Here is an 18,765-nt window from a genome sequence, read left to right on the forward strand (position 1 = left end):
AAGCCTCTGGATCCTGGGGAGGGTGAAAAAAGCATGCAAAAATGGGGGGGTTGTGCCTGTAGTGTGTGCCTGCGCACTGGGGGGGTGTCGCACATTGCATTATGGGTGTGGCATGCCTGCGCATGACCCACCTGCGCTTCCCCTACTTATGGCATGCAAGCCACAAAAGGTTCGCCATCGCTGCTCTATAAATTTCCTTGGAACTAATCATGCTAAGTCCAATTATGCTGTGAATAACTGCAATTCAATATAAAATAAGCCATAGCAGAAAAGAGAAATATTTTATGACTGTTTAAGCATAGAAGTATTTATCTTACTTGGAAAATTTAGAACTTCACTCCAAGTCATGTCAGGTAACAACAATTAAAATGACTAAAAATCTACAACATACACATTTTAATTGCAATATTTATCTAACATAAGTTACCTAATTAGAGCAAAGATAACAAATAGCCTTCTTGTCAAAAAATAATCATTGTGGGGTGTACAATTACTAAGGAGGGTGCCAATATGTCTTCCTGTGATGAGGTATTTAGGTGTGGCATTCAGCGGAACCTTGCAGGAAGGTTTGTGCTGAATTCTGGAAAAACTGCAAAAAACTTTCCAAAAACAATTCAAAGGTACTTCCATATAAATTATATTGCATTAATTTACACTGGACAAATATACTTCTGGTTACAACTGACATTTAACCTTCCAAGTGCAAAACTGAAACTAGAAACATTCCAGACTGTGAACCAATTTCTGCAGGTGAATATTATCAGATACAAAACAATTGAAATTCTACTCCTGCATACTTTTGCTTCTCAATTAGAATTATCTTAATTTATTACACAGTCAACTTTTCTTAAAGATTCTGCAAGATACTGATTCAGAATGGTTGCAGAAACTGGGTATGTCTAGTTTAATGAAAAGAAGGACAAGGGGAGACACGATAGCAGTGTTCCAATATCTCAGGGGCTGCTACAAAGAAAGAGGAGCCATGCTATTCTCTAAAGCACCTGAGGGTAGGACAAGAAGCAATGGGTGGAAACTAATCAAAGGGAGAAGCAACTTAGAACTGAGGAGAAATTTCCTGAGAGCTAGAACAATTAATCAGTGGAACAATTTGCCTCCAGAAGTTGTGAATGCTCTAACACTGGAAGTTTTTAAAAAGATGTTGGATAACCATTTGTCTGAAATGGTGTAGATTTCCTGCCTAAGGAGGGGATTGGACTAGAAGACCTCCAAGATCCTTCCAACTCTGTTATTCTATATACAAGTTTGCAAAGGTAGGTGCAAGGCCAAAATCAAACAAATGGTCATGTTAAATTATTATCCTTTAAAAAATATTTATCTCATAGTTTTATGCACTTAATGCTGTAAATTGCCAGCAACGTCTTCAAGAGGAGATGGGCAGCAAATACATTTAATAAATAAATAAATAAAATAAAATAATTTTTAAAATAATATTGGATTAGCACTAACACAGAGATTTTACTTCCAATGATTTTCAGAGTGTACTTTAATATAACTTAGCTTCAATTCAAACCTTTATCTTAATGTTCTACTTCTTTAAAATTTTCTCTTGTATATCTATGCCCTTTCATATATGTACAGTCTCAGATTATAAACATTGGAAATACTCAATATGCCATTTGAATTCACTATTTCCATCCATCTTCCACTCACCTGTCCTTGTGCATTAGTAACTAGTTGACCTGTGACCCCCTGAAGACTGGAGAGTACATTGCCAAAAGCTGGTGAGTTAGCTATTGAGCCCATGGCGGCGGCGGCGGCGGCTTGACTTGCCAGAGGATTATTAACCAGCTGAAAATGGGAATAAAAGAGGAAAGAATAAGGCTACTCACTATAACTCAGTTCTATAGCGCGACACTATTAATAATCAGCTTGATGGGAAGGAACAGTTAATCTTAACATCTCAAAATGTGTTTGAGAGCTTTGACAATGTGAATATCAGGCAGTCCAATTCCAACACTTTATAAGTTCTATTGGAAGAAGTGGAAATGATTTGACCTCAAGTGGATGGTAATGATAATGAAATTTGGTCAGAGGCTTTTTTATCTGTAGGGATTTTTTTTATATACAAATATAACTTATTCAAATGGAATATGGCTTTTAAAAACATTATGTAAAACTTTTTGTTTAAAAGAGATTCATCAAAAGAAACTCTGAATTAGATACATCTATTTGAGATGGGCAATTAAATAAATTTATTCAATAAATAAATTTATTTAATTGCCCATCTCAAATAGATGTATGTATTCAATAAATAAATAACACCACATATATCCTTCAATTATTCTCTTTCAGCTGGAACAACCATAAGCTGCAGAATTCCTCTCCCAGGAAAAATCTTGCAATCAAATGATCTACAATTTTATATAAATAGCCATATTTCATTCTTCTCTTTTTCTTCCATGAAAACCTACATTAAATAAATTAAAGGAAAATCCAGAGAATGTATAACTCACACGAATCACATAATAATGTGTGAATTACAGAATATAACGAAGTAAGTTTATAGCAGTAATTAAGAAAACATTTTTTAAAAAGGTAGGTGATGGGAACAGAATTCTTAAGTGTTCTATGAAATTTTTAAAATCCTATAAAAGGCAATCAAAGTGTTTCAATTCACTATTAAAATTTCTGTTGTATTGTTCTAAAAATAAAAAGTTAAAAGGAATATAGAAAATATAGGAAATATTCTAAAAATAGAATGTAGATGTTTAATTTACATTTCTGGCTGTCTCAACTATTATGGTCATTTAATAGGGCTACGTATAATTTAAGAAAATTACTCAGAACAAATGAAACCAAATGTGTAAGGACACAAGCACAATATATTTTTAAACAATATGTATCATTTCTCAGATTTCCTGTGAAATTAACAAGATGTGACCAAATCAAAGTGCTGCATTAAAGACATAACTGTCTTAATAAGTTGACTTTTAAAACATCTTTTAGATTTTTTTTAAGCTGCAGGGAAGAGAAAAGGGAATAAAGAGAAAAAGAAGGGGAAGTAGTAGCTCTTTAAAGAGGGGCTATATTTCTTTCTAAGTGGCTCTTAGAAATCATTTTCAAAAGACACATTGTTCTATTATTTAATATATGTTTTATCTGAAAGTAAAAAAAACCTGAATAAATACTTGATTGTATTAAGATACCATGGTAGAAATATGTACATACCTGGTATAAAAACATCTGAGCTTTCTGGGGACTTTAAAAAAGTTGATTTACACCATTCATTATATAAATTTATTGTAGCTGAAAAATTTGCTGTCTAAATCTACTTAAAGTCAAACTTACTGTACTCAAGAATAACTACTGATAGGGATGTTGCTGATACAACCTGACTTGATTCAATATGAATTGACACAACCTAAGGTGACAGAAACAGCACACCACATCCTTCAACATACATCCTGCTTTCACTTATTACATGGCATAAATTGTGGTATCTCAAGACATTTTTACTTGTAGCATGATTTGGTTAGAACAAAACCTAATTTTGTTTTCAATCCAAACGATATTTAGCAGTAGTCTTAGCAAAAACAAAGAACAACAATAAAAGACATTTAAATACCAAAAATATTATATTAAATCAGTCAGTTTGATTATGCATATTCATCTGTGCTAGTATTTTGTGCTGTTAGGATAAAATAAATGGATAGAAATTAAGGACTACTGTTGGGACTCAGTTCAATCTCACATTAAAAGGAGAGAGGGATATGACTGGGTTTGTTCAGGCTATATTTGCTAGCCAAATTTATAAAATGATATATTATCAGAAAAATAAGTCTGCAGGCTCTGGATCAGTCACTGGTACCAGAGATTTAGTCTTCCAAGCTTTTGGACATGCTGAAACACATCCTCAGGGAACTTCTCTCTACCAGAATGTATGTATTGGGATAGCTGCCTGGTTCTGTGTGGCTTTTTATTTGTTGATTGGAATAAGCCATTAAGTTGTTGGCTGTTGTTTCCTTGTATTGTCATATCCTCACTCCTAAGTACTTGGTCAGCTGGTGGTAAATCAGCATTTCTGTTGACTTATAAAGGACCTGTTTCCCAGGCTTCAATCATTTCCCTGGCTATCTCTGTACCTGATTGACCAATAATCTTATTTGCTGCAGAATTGAATGTATGTTCATTGCAATGTAAGGCGACCAACGAGTTTGGATTTCCTTGTCAGACAACTCGCTTCTGTTCTTGCAATCTGATGGTTAGCTTTTGCTGAACAAAAGTCCTTTGGTTGTTCAGTCCTTAGTGCTTGTCAGAATAAAACAAGTGCTGCTTTATGTGTCAGACTATAAAATAAGGAGAAGGCATTAGTCATGGAACAATTTATCTGTCTATTGGCTACATAATTCTATGCTTTGTAAATGTCTGTACCAAACTTGTAAATGTCTTACTAGTCATAAAGTCAAACACAGACAAAATATATGAAATTTGATTTTGCTAGATATTATTACAAGATTATATTATGGAATTGCTGCACTAGTCACTCAATCCACAAGTCAAACCAAGAGATTCTGATGCAAAGAATTGAATATTATTGGAATATGAATATGATCTGGTTTAAATTCAGTAGCAATAAATGGATTCGCTAATTCAGGGCTTCCTAACCCCTGAACCGCAGCTCACTACCAGTCTGCAGCCTGTTTGAAACCGGGCCACAGAAGTGATGAGTTCAAGTACATGCGCCATTCTGCTTGCACCAATGGAGTTGTGCAGTGTGTGTGCATCTGCTACTCTCTCTCTCTCACCCAACCACACCCACACCTGTGCCTGGCCAGGCCAACAAGGTGGAAAGGTTGGGGACTGCTGCTCTAATTCCCTCCACTCCAGGGGTGGGTTCCTGCCAGTTCTAACCTCTTCTATAGAAGAGATTCCACAAATCTACTGTGCCATTTAGAACCGGTTCAAGCTCCCTCCCCCACCCGTCTGCACCACGCTTGCCCTTCCCGCCGCTCACTGATTGGCTGACTCACCAATCACCCCACCCACCTCTAAGAGTCCTATCTAAACCTTAAAGTCTTAAAGTTGTCAAGTTTGAACATCCCTGGTTTTTTTTTCTAAAGGGTTAGGGGTGCAAGGGTCTTGTAACTTGACAACTTTAGGACTTACATCCTTCAAATGGTTTCTGAGAGTTTCTGAGCCAACATTTTAGTTGCTAAGCAAGAGCGTTGTTAAGTGAGTTTCACTACATTTTACAAGTTGGTCACGCCCACCCAGTCACATGTCTGCCAAACCACTCCCACTCGGTTACATGATCGGCAAGCCACTCCCACCCAGTCACATGGCCGGCAAACCACTCCCACAAAGCAGGCCACACCTACAGAAGAGGTTCTAAAAAAAATTGAAACCTACCACTGCTCCACTCCCACATGATTGTTGTTGCGAACTGGGTAATATACAAATATAATAAATAGATGTATTAATCAAACCTTGAGGGATTCTAGACAATGAACAGAATAAATACCATGACACAACATGACATTGCTAATCAAGTTGGGTTACATTATGCTGAATGTATATGCAGAAACGTATATGCAGGAAAAGAAAGAATATTAAGAAATTTGAGAGTCTTAAGAAATTTGAGAGTCTTGAGAAACTGGTTTGGGGAAATGCAGCTTTTTGTGAATAATAGTTATGGCAGATTTTTAACATTGCAACAGTTGTAAAGAATAGCTTTCATAGAAACTTATCCTTTCCCTTCCTTTCTCCTACTCTTCCAGCACATAAAATTCAGATTTTCAAGCTACTTAAAGTCTAATAACATTTGTAGTTCTATTAAGACCCTATGAAAAATGTACACATAGTCTATGGATGCAAGGGAGGGTTGAAGAAAATTCAATTTCAGTCCTTAATAAATAATTTCCACTGCCTGAAAATCTGAAGAATTTGATAGATATATGACTGGAAGTTCAAAATGATCAAGGAAACTAATTAAAAAATATCAGGAGATGTGGCTCTTATATAACAATACTGAACTATCATGATTGCTCTCTATAAACATATAAGCAAAGATTCTTGAATCAAGTGTAGCCAGGAAATTAGTCTAGTCTTTGCTGGAGAGGAAGTCAAGGGAATTGCAGGATTCAAAACTATAATATTTCTTCCCAATAACTGTCTCTGTCTCTGTCTCTCCCCCCCTCCCTCCCCCCTCCCACCCTCTCTCTCTGTGGTGTTGACCGCTTTAAGTTTTCAATACTATCTCCTCCCTCCATAATCTCAGTTTTTCACTCTAATCAACTTTTTTGTAATGACTTAATCTGGAACTATTTTGTTGCAAAATAGATATTGCTTTACTGTATATTATAATTCCATGAAATACATGACTTTCTTAATCTCATTTTCTTAGAGCCTTTTCCTTTTATGACATACAAAAAAAACCCTAAACTCTGGACTATGTAGTTGCTCTTGTGGTGTAGATTAGTCTAAAGTCAAAAGAGTGCCAAATGAAGTGACTTATTCTCCATTAGTGTTAGATGTAAGATACAATTTTTTTAAAAAATATTAAGTATTCCTACCTTTTAATGCCAAATGTAAAACAAAAGAAAAGAGAGGAAAATAACTGGAAAGACTCCAGTTATTCACAACTGTTATTATTTTTATGATATTTAAAGTCAGGAGGAATATTTGTACTGCGTACAGCTTCAACAAAATCAGACATGCTAAAATCATAAACATATAATTTGGAAAAAAATAGATGGGAAATATGATGGGAAAGGGATAACACAGCTTCCCTAATGGCAAGATGCCCAATAGTGAAGAAGTTTTAGTGGCTCAATTTTACAGGTAATACACATGTAAAGTTCTCAGTAAGAACTTCAGACAAGTCTTTCCATGCATAAATTTCTGAACTCTGTGTAGACAGCAGCTTCTGACATAACAATAGCATAGATGTCATTGCAATGAAAAAAGTGACTAAGTAAGAAGAATGCAAGTATTCTGCCACTGGAGCAGAAATCAAAGTCGCCAAATTAAAATTGTATACTACCTTTTTCTCCAGCAAATTTGCTAACATATGAACAACCTGTAACTTTTTATTAAATCTCATATTGTCTATAGAATTGTATCATTCCAAAGGGCATTCTTGATAGATGAAACTCTTCATATAGCCTGCCTTTTCTACTTTTCTCTGTTGAACAGAATCACACAAAATATTTTTGGATGCTATAGGCATGCTTAATGCCTATCAATCAAAGTGTGTGTGAAGATTGCTAATAATCGTCAACATCACCTATTTTTTGTTCATGTATGATTATTATTTCTCGCAGGTAGATGAAAACTTGAAGATATAGGACAATTTTACACCACCCTGTGGCTTTCAGTTACCAACCTTACTACAACAGACAATGTTTCCAGCTTCTGCGTAGCAGTGCTCAAGGTTCATGAGATGATGACTTGTGCTTAGGGCTCAGTTTTATAAAATGGATTCAATGTACATTTAGTTTGTCATGTTTGGATAGTTTGTAATGATATTTCATATAGTAAGTTTTTTTTACCTACATCCATCTAACACTCCCACCCTTTTAAAATGTCATATTTATAATATTTAATTTATACATTTTTAGTATTTTCTAGTTTTTTTTATAATTCCATTTAGATTTTTACTTTTGTAACATACAGAAGAGTTAGAAATAGAGATATTCTATGCTTTTTATGATTATGCCCCACTTTCTTATGCTGGTCTATCACTATAATTAAGATTAATTTGATTTACTTTATTTTATAGTGTAGAAATAGTTCTGAGACCTTTCCACTGTTCTGTGCAGCACACTTTATTATACCATTTAATTGATTCTAAAACATAAATATGAGAATATGCCCCATTAACTTTTAGATATGCATAAAGGCTATTGTTAATTTCCATCACAAAGTCAGCATGGAATGTGTTTTCAATGTCCACATTATTGCTTCACATGAAATGACTTTGATTTCAAGATATTATTTCATATTTGAAAAGAAATCTTTAAAAAAAAGCATAATAATTCAGTTTAGGAATTTTTTTGGACCGGAAAGGAAAATTCAAAATATAATGTTGGAAGAATGATTTGATCGTGTTATAAAATCATGCATTCAGAGCAGATTCTATCCACAATTCTATCCACGTATCATATGTTCTCCCAGCCCAACTGAAAGCTGAAATGACATATATTTCAGAAAATATATGTGGTAACAATGGAACCATTATTTATTTAACCCTTGGTTAAATAAAAAGCTATTCTAATTTGCTTCACCACAAAAGAACATGATCTAATTCCTCAAAACAAATTATTTTAAGAAAATGAAATGGTTGAAAATATGATGCAGCTTTCTTTGATATCTTTTCAGACAGACATGGTATTAACTTCCTGTACCTTACTTTTGTCTAATTTTAACTTTTTGTTATTTCTGATTTAGAACTGGTTAGAAACTGTAGGAAAAGTTTTAATTTTAAATATACATTTCAAAAGCTGTGCAAATATATTTTTAAATACTATGCAAATACAGTATATAGTAAATAAACTAATTAATAAGATATGGCAAAATTATTTCAATGATTTCTCACAAAACAATTTTAATAGCATTTGAAATACAGGACTCCAAATATTATCCGGTACTTTTAAAACCCATTATCTTTTTGCTTTTCCTCCCCCTTTCCTTCTCCCTTATTCTCCCTCTCTTCACTTGCAGTCATGTGCTCAATTTTGGGTGCTTCTAGGTGCTTAATATTAGTTTATTTGGATGCTTATAATTTGTTTCATGATATATTGGCTGGAAAAGTTTTCTGTTTTCTGTCTGTTTTCATTACATTTTCTGTTTAGGAAAAATATGTATCCATCTTTCCCTTCTAAAGAATAGTAGAATGTTTATGTTATATTCTACACTGAGACCATTTGGTAATAATAATACTTCAAACTGAAATTTGTAAAGATTTCTCCTAAAAATAGTATTCAAATCAAATGAATCTTAGACTGATGAAGGATTCTGTTCCAATCACATGTTCCTACATTCTGAAATTTTGTTTAATGTCTACATTCTGTCATTTTTCAAACTGCTATTCAACTAGCAATAAACCAAAATATCTGGTAAGCAGTTTTATTTCAATATAGAACTTCTTCACATAAAATCAGATGAAAGAAACATCTGAATAATTCTGGTGATTTTATTTCTTGGGCTTTTTTTCTGCTTTTTCCTAGAGGATTAAGGTCTTCAAACTCAATTTATTTTACTAAAAGTAAAATCAATAGAAAGTGGTCTGTGCTTTGTAGGATCAACCTTTTACCCAATATTAGGCCTTTAAAATACCTTTAATGCACCACAAATTATCACTACCAGAAAGAAAGAAAATCAAAATTTAATTAATCAAGTAAAAAGTTTGGTTTCATTATTTTTTAGATCACTGGTTGAAGTATTGCACATTATAATAGGAACTGTTTTATTGTGCGCTACTGAGAAGCCATTCATCAATATGAAAGGTAAGAAGATTGCATCCTACCTTTGCAACATTTTAATATGAGAAATAATTAAGAAATATAGCTTCAAGTAACATTTTATATGCCACATTTTTATTCTTTAAGTTTCATATCCAGATTTTCAAAAGATTTCCTATGTGACCTTGAAAAAATGATCTTTAAAAAAAATATTTGAGTTCAGTTTAGATCTATAGATACTAATGGCAACTAAATGCTATAAATAGTAATCATTAAGCACTTTGCCAAATTGAAAACAATCAGAAGGGGTTATGTATGAATCTCTTATCTTTGTATTGTCTAGTTTCATTCTAGTTACTTGAATATTCTATTGAATATTTAAATGTTACAGTGAATGATTAAACAGAATACTAAAGGATTAAGGAAAGTGGCAATATTTTTAAAAAGCTACAATCAAAGGGAAACTAGTATTTCATCTGCTGAATATATTTTATTTTAAGGAATGTTTTATTGTTGAAGCCCACATAACCTGTAATACAACAGTTTATTAGTCATGCATTATGGTTGTATATGCCTTATGACTATGTTTGAACAACTGATGCCAGAAATGTGTAATTTCACTTATCTGAAAAGAATAGTTGGTATACCACCCAATACCTTACCTACCCAAAATTCTCAATGATTTGAGAAGGCTTCAGCTTCATGAAGCACTTGCCTTAGAAATTATTTCAAATGCAAAGAATTTTTGAAGAATTATCCCAGAAAGAGTGTGTTCTGTTCATTTGCTTTTGATTATCAGTTTGCAAAATATATACAAAGGTGTTGTCTGTATTTCACTGTTCTCATATTTGAGAAATATGCTGTCTTTCCTTTACTTTACTTTACTTACTTTTATTTAGATTTTTATACCGCCCCCTCTCCCCAAAGGGACTCGGGGCGGTGTACAGTCAAATAAAAACACATCAATAAATAGAAAATACAAACACAAAGAGGAGGCAATAAGAAACTGTACATATCTGCAGTAAAGTAGTTAAAAGCAATATTTAAATACCCTAAAAATACCCAATTAAAATATCTGCCAGGAGGTAGAATAAAACTATAAATGGGCCAGGCCAGCTAAATGGAACAGGTGAGTCTTCAGTTTTTGTCGAAAGGAGCGGAAGTCGGTGGTGGTTCTGATATCGGGGGGGAGGTCATTCCAGAGGGTTGGGCCCATCACAGAGAAGGCTCTACTCCTAGGTGCCGCCCGTTGGCATTGCTTAGTGGACGGCACCCGGAGGAGTCCTTCCCTGTGAGAGCGAATCGGTCGCAGGGAAGTGTGTGGTAGGATGCGATCCCGCAAGTACCTAGGTCCTGAGCCATGGAGCGCTTTAAAGATGGTAATTAACACCTTGAAACGCACTCGAAAGACCACAGGCAGCCAGTGCAGCTCGCGCAGGAGCGGTGTTACATGGGAGTACCTAGTACTCCCCATAATAGCCCGCGCGGCTGCGTTCTGGACTAGCTGCAGTCTTCGAGCGCGTCCCAAGGGAAGCCCCATGTAGAGGGCAGTTACTGCTCAGCCTGGTTTTTTATATTTCTATTCAAGACACTATCAATAATCTTTTTCAATTAATTGTCACACCTAAAGAGGATTCCTGCTTCTCTGAAACTACTACTGAATTTCTTTTTCCCCAGGAAAAACCTATCCAATTTCTCTGCCTACAAAATTGATGGATTTTTTTCAGGAAGTCACTTGTGTTTAGATTTAGTTTGGATAATATATTTTATTAATTTAGAGGTTTACATAATTTAGTGCTTTTTAAACTGATCTTTATCCTTACACTTCTTATTTTTAAGGAGGGAAATAGATGCTTTGAAATGCAAATTATCAGGCAACTGGTCAATCAGTGTCTATTATTTAATGCAGAATGATTAACTTACTCTATTTTCCTAGCGCACAATCCTGCCTATTAATAGGCATTAACAGGCTATTTTTATGTCTTAAATATTATTGGATATTGAAGGAGCAAAATTGTACACTGTAATGCTATGTGCTCCTGTGCTCACACACACCAACATGATTGGCATGCTTATCTTTTAGTTAATTAGTATGCAGATACATATGCGTAGGAAACAAGTTTTTTTTTAAAAAAATCTCTGTGGCACTGAACTCTACTAACCTCAGAATACAAGGAGATGGTGTTGGACTTGGGGAGGAAGAGAGAGGAAACTGCCTCACTTTACATCGAGTGGGGCTGTGTAGAGAGAATCTCCTCCTTTAAATTCCTGGGACTCCATCTCAGTGAAGACCTCACCTGGAAAAACAACACAATCCAGGTGGCCAGGAAGGCCCAACAGAAACTCCATTTTCTTAGGGTCTTGTGTAAAAACAGGGTGGAAAAACAACTGATGACCTCCTTTTACCGGTCCACAATAGAAAGCATCCTCACTTATTGCATCATGGTATGGCATGTTGGTTTGACAGCCGCAGATAGATAAAACATTATAGAGGGTGGTGAGCACAGCACAAAACGTTGTGGGCTGCCCCCTGATACCACTAGATGAGATTGCTAGGGCTCGCTGCCTTAGAAGAGTGAGGAAAATCATCACTCACACCCTGGTCAGCACTTCTTCACTCTCCTACCATCAGGAAGGAGATATAGAAGCATAGCCAGCACACAAACAGGCTGAAGAACAGTTTTTATTCATAGGCTGTCAGATTCCTGAATGCGAAGTAATATCATAACTAAGTAGTATGATAGACTTGCAGGGCCAGCGCAACATGTAACATGTTCATACTAGTGTAATGGGACTGGGTGTTTGTTAATATGATTAATTGGGTTAGGGATATTTGTTTTTCTTTGTCTTCATTGTGAGTTGTATTGTGTTGGGGAGGGGAATGCACTGAGGGAGCTCAACCAATCTCATTGAACATATGTTGTGCACTGGCAATAAATAATTATTATTATTAACATGTTCAATATTATTTGGAATTATGGAAAAGTAAATGAAGTACACCACCAACAATATTTCCTGACTAAATACTGGTAAATACTGACTATGTTAAACGAGCTCGTTAAAATATGTTAAACGAGCTCATTTAACCATGTTAAACGAGCATTACATATGCATATTAATATCTAGTTTATTATGTCTTGGACATAAGCATGGTTTGGGCTTGTGCACAATGAAATGTTTATTTTATTTATTTAGGAAATTTATATTGCCGCTTATTCACACATGGCGACTCAAGGCAGCTTACAAGAAATAAACCATTGGCTGTCAGGAAGCAAATATATTCACTTGAAACCAAATTAATTAATTAATGCTTTAATACCTAAACAGAAACCCAAAAATATTTTTGTCCCATTCTCTTTGCTGTCCGGTAGAGCAACTATCTTGAGGAAGGAGTGCATCATTTCAAGATAAAGATTTCAGTAAAGATATTTCCATTGAAAGCATTCAATCCTTATTTTCTTTTTACCAAGGATATTCTATATTTCTTAGTACTTAGCAAGGTTGAAAATATTTTATTGGATGTATAGATTATGCAATGACTTATCTGCCTGGTATAAAGCTGCAAGATTCACTCTGTCTAAATAAGTTGCTAGATGAGGCTAACAATGAATAGATAGAGGAGTAGAGTAGAATAGCATAGAGCAGAACAGAATAGGAATACTTTATTTGGCCAAGTATGATTAGCATATAAGGAATTTGTCTCCAGTGCAGAAGCTCTGGAGACAAAACAACAGAATCATCATCATCATCATCCCAATAAGAAGGGGTAGTAAGGAAGATATTGATTTTATTAATAAATAATTAATGATAACGTGGTTGACGTGGTTGTGGGGCTTGTATACTCTGAGGAAGATGAGAGCTATGCCAGACGTTCAACCATACTGGACAGGTCTCATCAGATGAGTTAGTCAAAGAGTGTTTTTCCCATACAAAAAATATCATGAGACGTAAATTTCAGAAAGCCATACTGGCTCGGATGTCATCTGGTTTAATAAGTCCACGTCAGATGTTGGAGTTTCTGGAAATCTGCTGAAAAAAACAGGACTTAGAACTGTTGGCTGAGCAACCAGAGCCAGCAGTTGCAGAACTACTGGAAGAAAAGATGTTTAGCTGTCATAAATATACAGCGAGTGAAATCAAAGAAATAATGACCTGTCAGTACAAGTACAACAAGAAGAGGATATTTGAAATGAATGCACCAGCTCTGATAAAACAACATCTAGAATCAGAAATAATATAACAGAGGCTAGCAGATACAAAATAAAGTACTCACAGACACAGAATTGGAAGAACTGCAAAGGTTTACCCAGGGCAAAGAAAGCCTTGCCAGAAATAACTCAAAATGTAGAGGCAAACCAGGGCGAATTGGCAGTAGAGGAATCCAGCAAAGATATACAATTGTTTTCATTTAGAAACCAGGCGCCATCTCCTCTGCCTCAAGAAGAACAAAGCCCTCTAACTAAAAAAGTAAAAGAATCAAAACAAAGAAGAACTGTGGATCTAGAACAACACTAAAACATCCAAAAAAGCTGCATTGAAGCTTGTTCCGAAGAAAGAGCTAGTACAAGCATTAAAAGATGAAAATACTGCAATATCAAGTATAAGCACCAACTCACTGCTAGAAACAAACCAACTAATGTACAGCACAGCTGCAATTATAACTAAATGGTTAAAAAGGTGGATAAGAATAAAAAAGAAACTGAAATGAAAGAACTAGTAGTAACAGCAGAAATGGTAGAGAAAAGAGTAAGGAAGATCAAGAATTGGTCAGCACCAGATGAAGATGAACTGCATGGTTTTTGGTTGAAACATCTAACTTATTTATAAAAAAAAAAAGAAATATCTAACTGGTTTCTACACACTCACTGCCAAGCAATTTAACAACATACTACAAGGAGGTGAAATTGAAGAGTGGCTAACATCTTGGGAAAACCTACCTGATAATGAAAGATCCAGCAAAAGTGGGAAGCACCAGGGAACTACAGGCCAATTACTTCTTTACCAACAACTTTTAAATTGCTAAATGGTGTCGTAGTTGATGCAGTCCAACAGCATCTAATTGAAAACAATCTCTTTCCACCTGAGCAGAAAGGAAACCATCCCAATAGCAGAGGAACAAAAGATCAACTCCTAATTGACAAAATGATTTAGGAAAAGTGATAGAGAAGGAAAACCAACCTGAATGTAGCATGGATTAACTACAAAAAAGGCATTTGATTCTCTGCCACACAAGTGGATAATCAAGTGCCTAGGAATTACAGGGTATTTCCATTCTGTGCACAGAATCTAATCAGCTAGGCTTTGCAGTTCACTACTTGTGTAAGTCTGGGATGGTATATAAACCCCAACCAAGATGAAGGAGGAAAACTGTAAAGGAGCAATAAAAGGGTTTGCAATTGATAAATAGTGTCTTTAATTCAACACTGCAAAATTATTTTAGTACTCTGACATCCTTGCACCACCTGAGGCAATGTGCATGGTCCATGCTGACACTAATGGCATTGGGAAATAACTTTCATCTGTCCTAAAAATGATATCTAAGCTCTAAGTCAGGGGTCCTTAAACTTTTTAAACAGGGGGGGGAATTCACAGTCCTTCAAACTGTTGGGGGGCTGGATCAGCTGGGTGGGCGTGGCTAGATGAGCATGTGACTGGGTGGGCATGGCCAATTTAGCAGTCCATTAAACAATACACACAAATTAAACTTTAATTTATTTTGCTCCTGGGGGTATTTTATTTGCTTTCATTTGCATATTGATCTTTTGATTGACCTATTTTTACTTCTTCTCTTTTACTTTTTGCTTTTTACATTATTTAGGAGTCTAGTGGTCCACTTCAAGAAACTCAGTTTTGCAGCAATTCTTATCAGCCCTAAGGAGCTTACATCAAAAAGACTCTCTCTCTCCATTCCTCTCTCCCTCGCTCCCTCCCTCTCTCTCTCCCCTCTCTCTCCCCTTTCCACTCCAGAGAAATTAAGATTTCAAGTACAACTAAAGTTGAGAAGCAAATGAGGATAGGGAAGAGAAACCAGGACATGGAATGCTTGATGGGTACAGAGATGAGACTGGCTCCTGGGGCATCTTCTGCAGGATCCCCTTAAATCCTGGCAGTGCCCTGGGATACCTCATTGAATTCCATTCCCATTCCCATTCCCACTCCCACTCCATCCTATTGCTATTGCTATTGCTATTGCTATTGCTATTGCTATTGCTATTGCTATTGCTATTCCATTCCATTCCATCCCATCCCATCCCATCCCATCCCTATTCCTATTCCTATTCCTTTTCCCATTCCCATTCCATTCTCTCCTATTTCCATTCCATTCTATTTGCATCACAGTGGTCTCAATCCACTTTTGGAACCTCCTAGCCATCCCAGAGCTTCCTCTGTATGTACTGAAGTGCACAACAGGCTCCAGCAAGGGCTCCGCACATCTGGCAGGCAGGATTGGTCTGGGCAGGCATCGCTCCGAGTGGATCTGGCAAGGAAGCCTCAAGGCAGAAGCCTTCTGCTGGTCAAAAAATGGCCTGTTTTTGGTCTCCCTGTGCCTCCAGTCCAGTGCCTTTCTGCCGACCAAAAATGAGGCTGTTTTGGTCTCCCGGAGCCTGTGCATCCCATTTTTGGTCTTCCCAGCCTCCAGAAGCCTTCTGCCAGCCAAAGATGGGCCTGTTTTTGGCCTCCCCCTGCCTCCAGTACCTCTTTGCCTTACCTTCCAGTTTTAGCTTGCAAAGGTAAGTCCGCCAGCTGGTGGGTGGGGCAGCCTCATGGTCCTGGGCAGGCCAGATTAATGGCTTTGTTGGCCTGAATCTGGCCTGTGGGCTGTAGTTTGAGGACCCTGTTCTAAGTAGTAGATTAAGGTTCAGAACTGCCAAAGTGGTTTTAAAGGAGGAGAATTATTATATTAGACACTTCAGAATATTTGGGACAAGCCAAGTGTACAAGAGAGATGAGGTTCTCTAGAATGAAAACAAAATTTGGCAGCTAGCACATAACATCAAAATGGAGGCAGTATAGCTCCTAATACTGGGGGGAAAGTTGGAAAATAATGGGCATTATCCGGCGTGAAAAGAATTAGATCTTTCACAATGCATTATAAGATATGGGTTCAGCTTTAGAATTTGGTTAATAGATGGTCATTTAACCATGATATGGAAGCCTATCTTGGATAAAGGTAGAAATCTTTAAGTCAAGATGAGGAACACCAGACATGGGATTTGTCATTTTCCCAAGAGTCAAATGTAAAATTGATGATCTTGTAACAAAAGTATATAACTCAAATCAGTCTTAGTGCCAGAGGAACAGCAAAAGTCAATGTGAAACCAATTTTGGGAGAAATCTGGGAAATTATAACCTAGTTAGTTTTAGGTCTGATTTAGGTCTGATTGAAATAATTATCAAAGGAAAAAAAATTAAATAAAAAGCAGAAAATGTGTTGTTAAAAGAAAACCAGAATAGATTCTGCAATTGCAAATGCTTCCACTAAATTTTTAAGAATTTTTTTGAAGTTGGTGGCATGTACATAAATAGTTGAGACCCTGTTATTATATTTTAGAATTTTTGACATTAACATTGAGTCTTTATTGATTAGCCCTTGGGCCATATCAAAGTGCAACGTTCCAAAAACAAATTATTACTACAATTTGATAAAAAACAATATAAAATGGAATTTGATACAATACAATTTAAAATGGAATTGGAATAAAATACAATCTAAAATGAAATTGGAATAGAATATAATAATTTAAGATATAGATAAAATATGAAAAAATTATATTTTGGTGTCATGCCTGCAATCTAGCCCAATCTGTCCCATGTATACAGATCTCAACCAAACAGGGGTAGGTTTCAACCGGTATGGACCGGTACGGTCCAGATGGTGAATTTTAGAGTGCCTTCCCATACCCATTGGTCAGGACGCCCTATACCAGAACGCTCCCCCCCGTTCTCTCTTTCACTCGCCCCGCACATCCTCACCATGCTGCTGAAAAGTTCTCAGAAGAAGAACCAGAAGAAGAAAGAACTGGTGAGTGGCTGAGGTGGTGGGGGGAGAGGATGTTGGGGAAGAGGGAAGAGGCAGAGGGGCTGCTAGAAGAGTGTGTGCATGTGCACAGACTATGGGATTTAAAAGGCATCTGAGTGAATCCAGGAAGAGGGAAGAGGCAGAGGGGCTGGAAGTGTGTGTTCCTATAATATTTTCCAGCCCCTCTGCCTCTTCCCTGGTGAGTGGCTGAGGTGGGGGGAGAGGATGTTGGAGAAGAGGCAGCGGGGCTGCTAGAAGAGTGTCTGCATGTGCATAGGCTGTGGGTTTTAAAAAGCGTCTGAGTGAATCCAGGAAGAGGGAAGAGGCAGAGGAGCTGGAAGATACTATAGGAACACATGCTTCCAGCCCCTCTGCCTCCTCCCTCTTTCTGGATTCACTCAGACGTTTTTAAAACTCACAGCCTGTGCACACACAAGACGTTTTTAAAACGCACAGCCTGTGCACACACCCACATTCTTCCACTCTTTTAAAAACATCTGAGTGAATCGAGAAAGAGGGAAGAGGCAGAGGGGCTGGAAGAGTGTGTGATGGGTACAGGCTGTGAGTTTTAAAAACGTTTGAGTGAATCCAGGAAGAGGGAAGAGGCAGAGGGGCTGTAAGTGTGCATTTTAAAAACGTTTTTAAAACTCACAGCCTGTGCACAGCACACACACTTCCAGTCCCTCTGCCTCTTCCCTCTTCCTGGATTCACTCAGATGTTTTTAAAAGAGTGGGAGAGTGTGTGCGTGTGCACAGGCTGTGAGTCTTAAAAACCTCTGAGTAAATCCAGGATGAGGGAAGAGGCAGAGGGGATGGAAGTGTGTGTGTAAGATGGTCAGTAATGTTGAAGACCAGCAAGGACAGACATATTTCCTCTGTAAGTAGCTGTTTTATTGTTTTGTGTACTTATTTTATTCTTATTTAAGTAGTAAGTGCACAAAAGAATAAATTATCTTTTTTATATCTTCTTTTTGTAAGTCATTCTTTGGGGCAAAGAATTCAGTGACATTGACTTGGCCACTCCCACTCAGCCACATGACTGCCAAGCTACTCTCACCCGGCCACATGATCACAAAGTCACTCCCACCTGGTCACATGACCACTAAGCCACTTCCACAAAACAGGCTACAGAATAGGTTCTAAAAAAAATTGAAACCCACCACTGCAACCAAACCATTTTGTTTAAATACTGTGCTGTGTTAAATGTTATTTTCCGGTTCTGGCTGCACATAAGGTAAATTGTTTTGATATGGCGATCCCAATGGGTCATTCGTTTGGTATATAGACCAAGGTACCTGTCTCTTACCATCTTATACAAGCAAC

The 18,765-nt window shown here is 36.6% G+C and overlaps 1 protein-coding gene across 4 annotated transcripts in view; it reads right to left on the bottom strand.

Annotated features, from left to right (window-relative positions):
• The window catches only part of POU6F2 (POU class 6 homeobox 2), a gene marked incomplete at its 5' end in the record, with an annotated part of 355,508 nt that overhangs the window by 60,429 nt on the left and 276,314 nt on the right, over window positions 1–18,765 (bottom strand). For all 4 annotated transcript variants that reach the window (XR_014173560.1, XR_014173561.1, XM_081932598.1 and 1 more), the window contains one exon: window positions 1,672–1,809. Coding sequence is in view for 2 of the 4 variants with exons in the window: in XM_081932598.1 (XP_081788724.1) it covers window positions 1,672–1,809 (138 nt within the window). The remainder of the gene's footprint in view (window positions 1–1,671; window positions 1,810–18,765) is intronic.

Source organism: Natrix helvetica, assembly GCF_964273705.1.
Source record: "Natrix helvetica genome assembly, chromosome: Z".
Classification (NCBI taxonomy): domain Eukaryota; kingdom Metazoa; phylum Chordata; class Lepidosauria; order Squamata; family Natricidae; genus Natrix; species Natrix helvetica.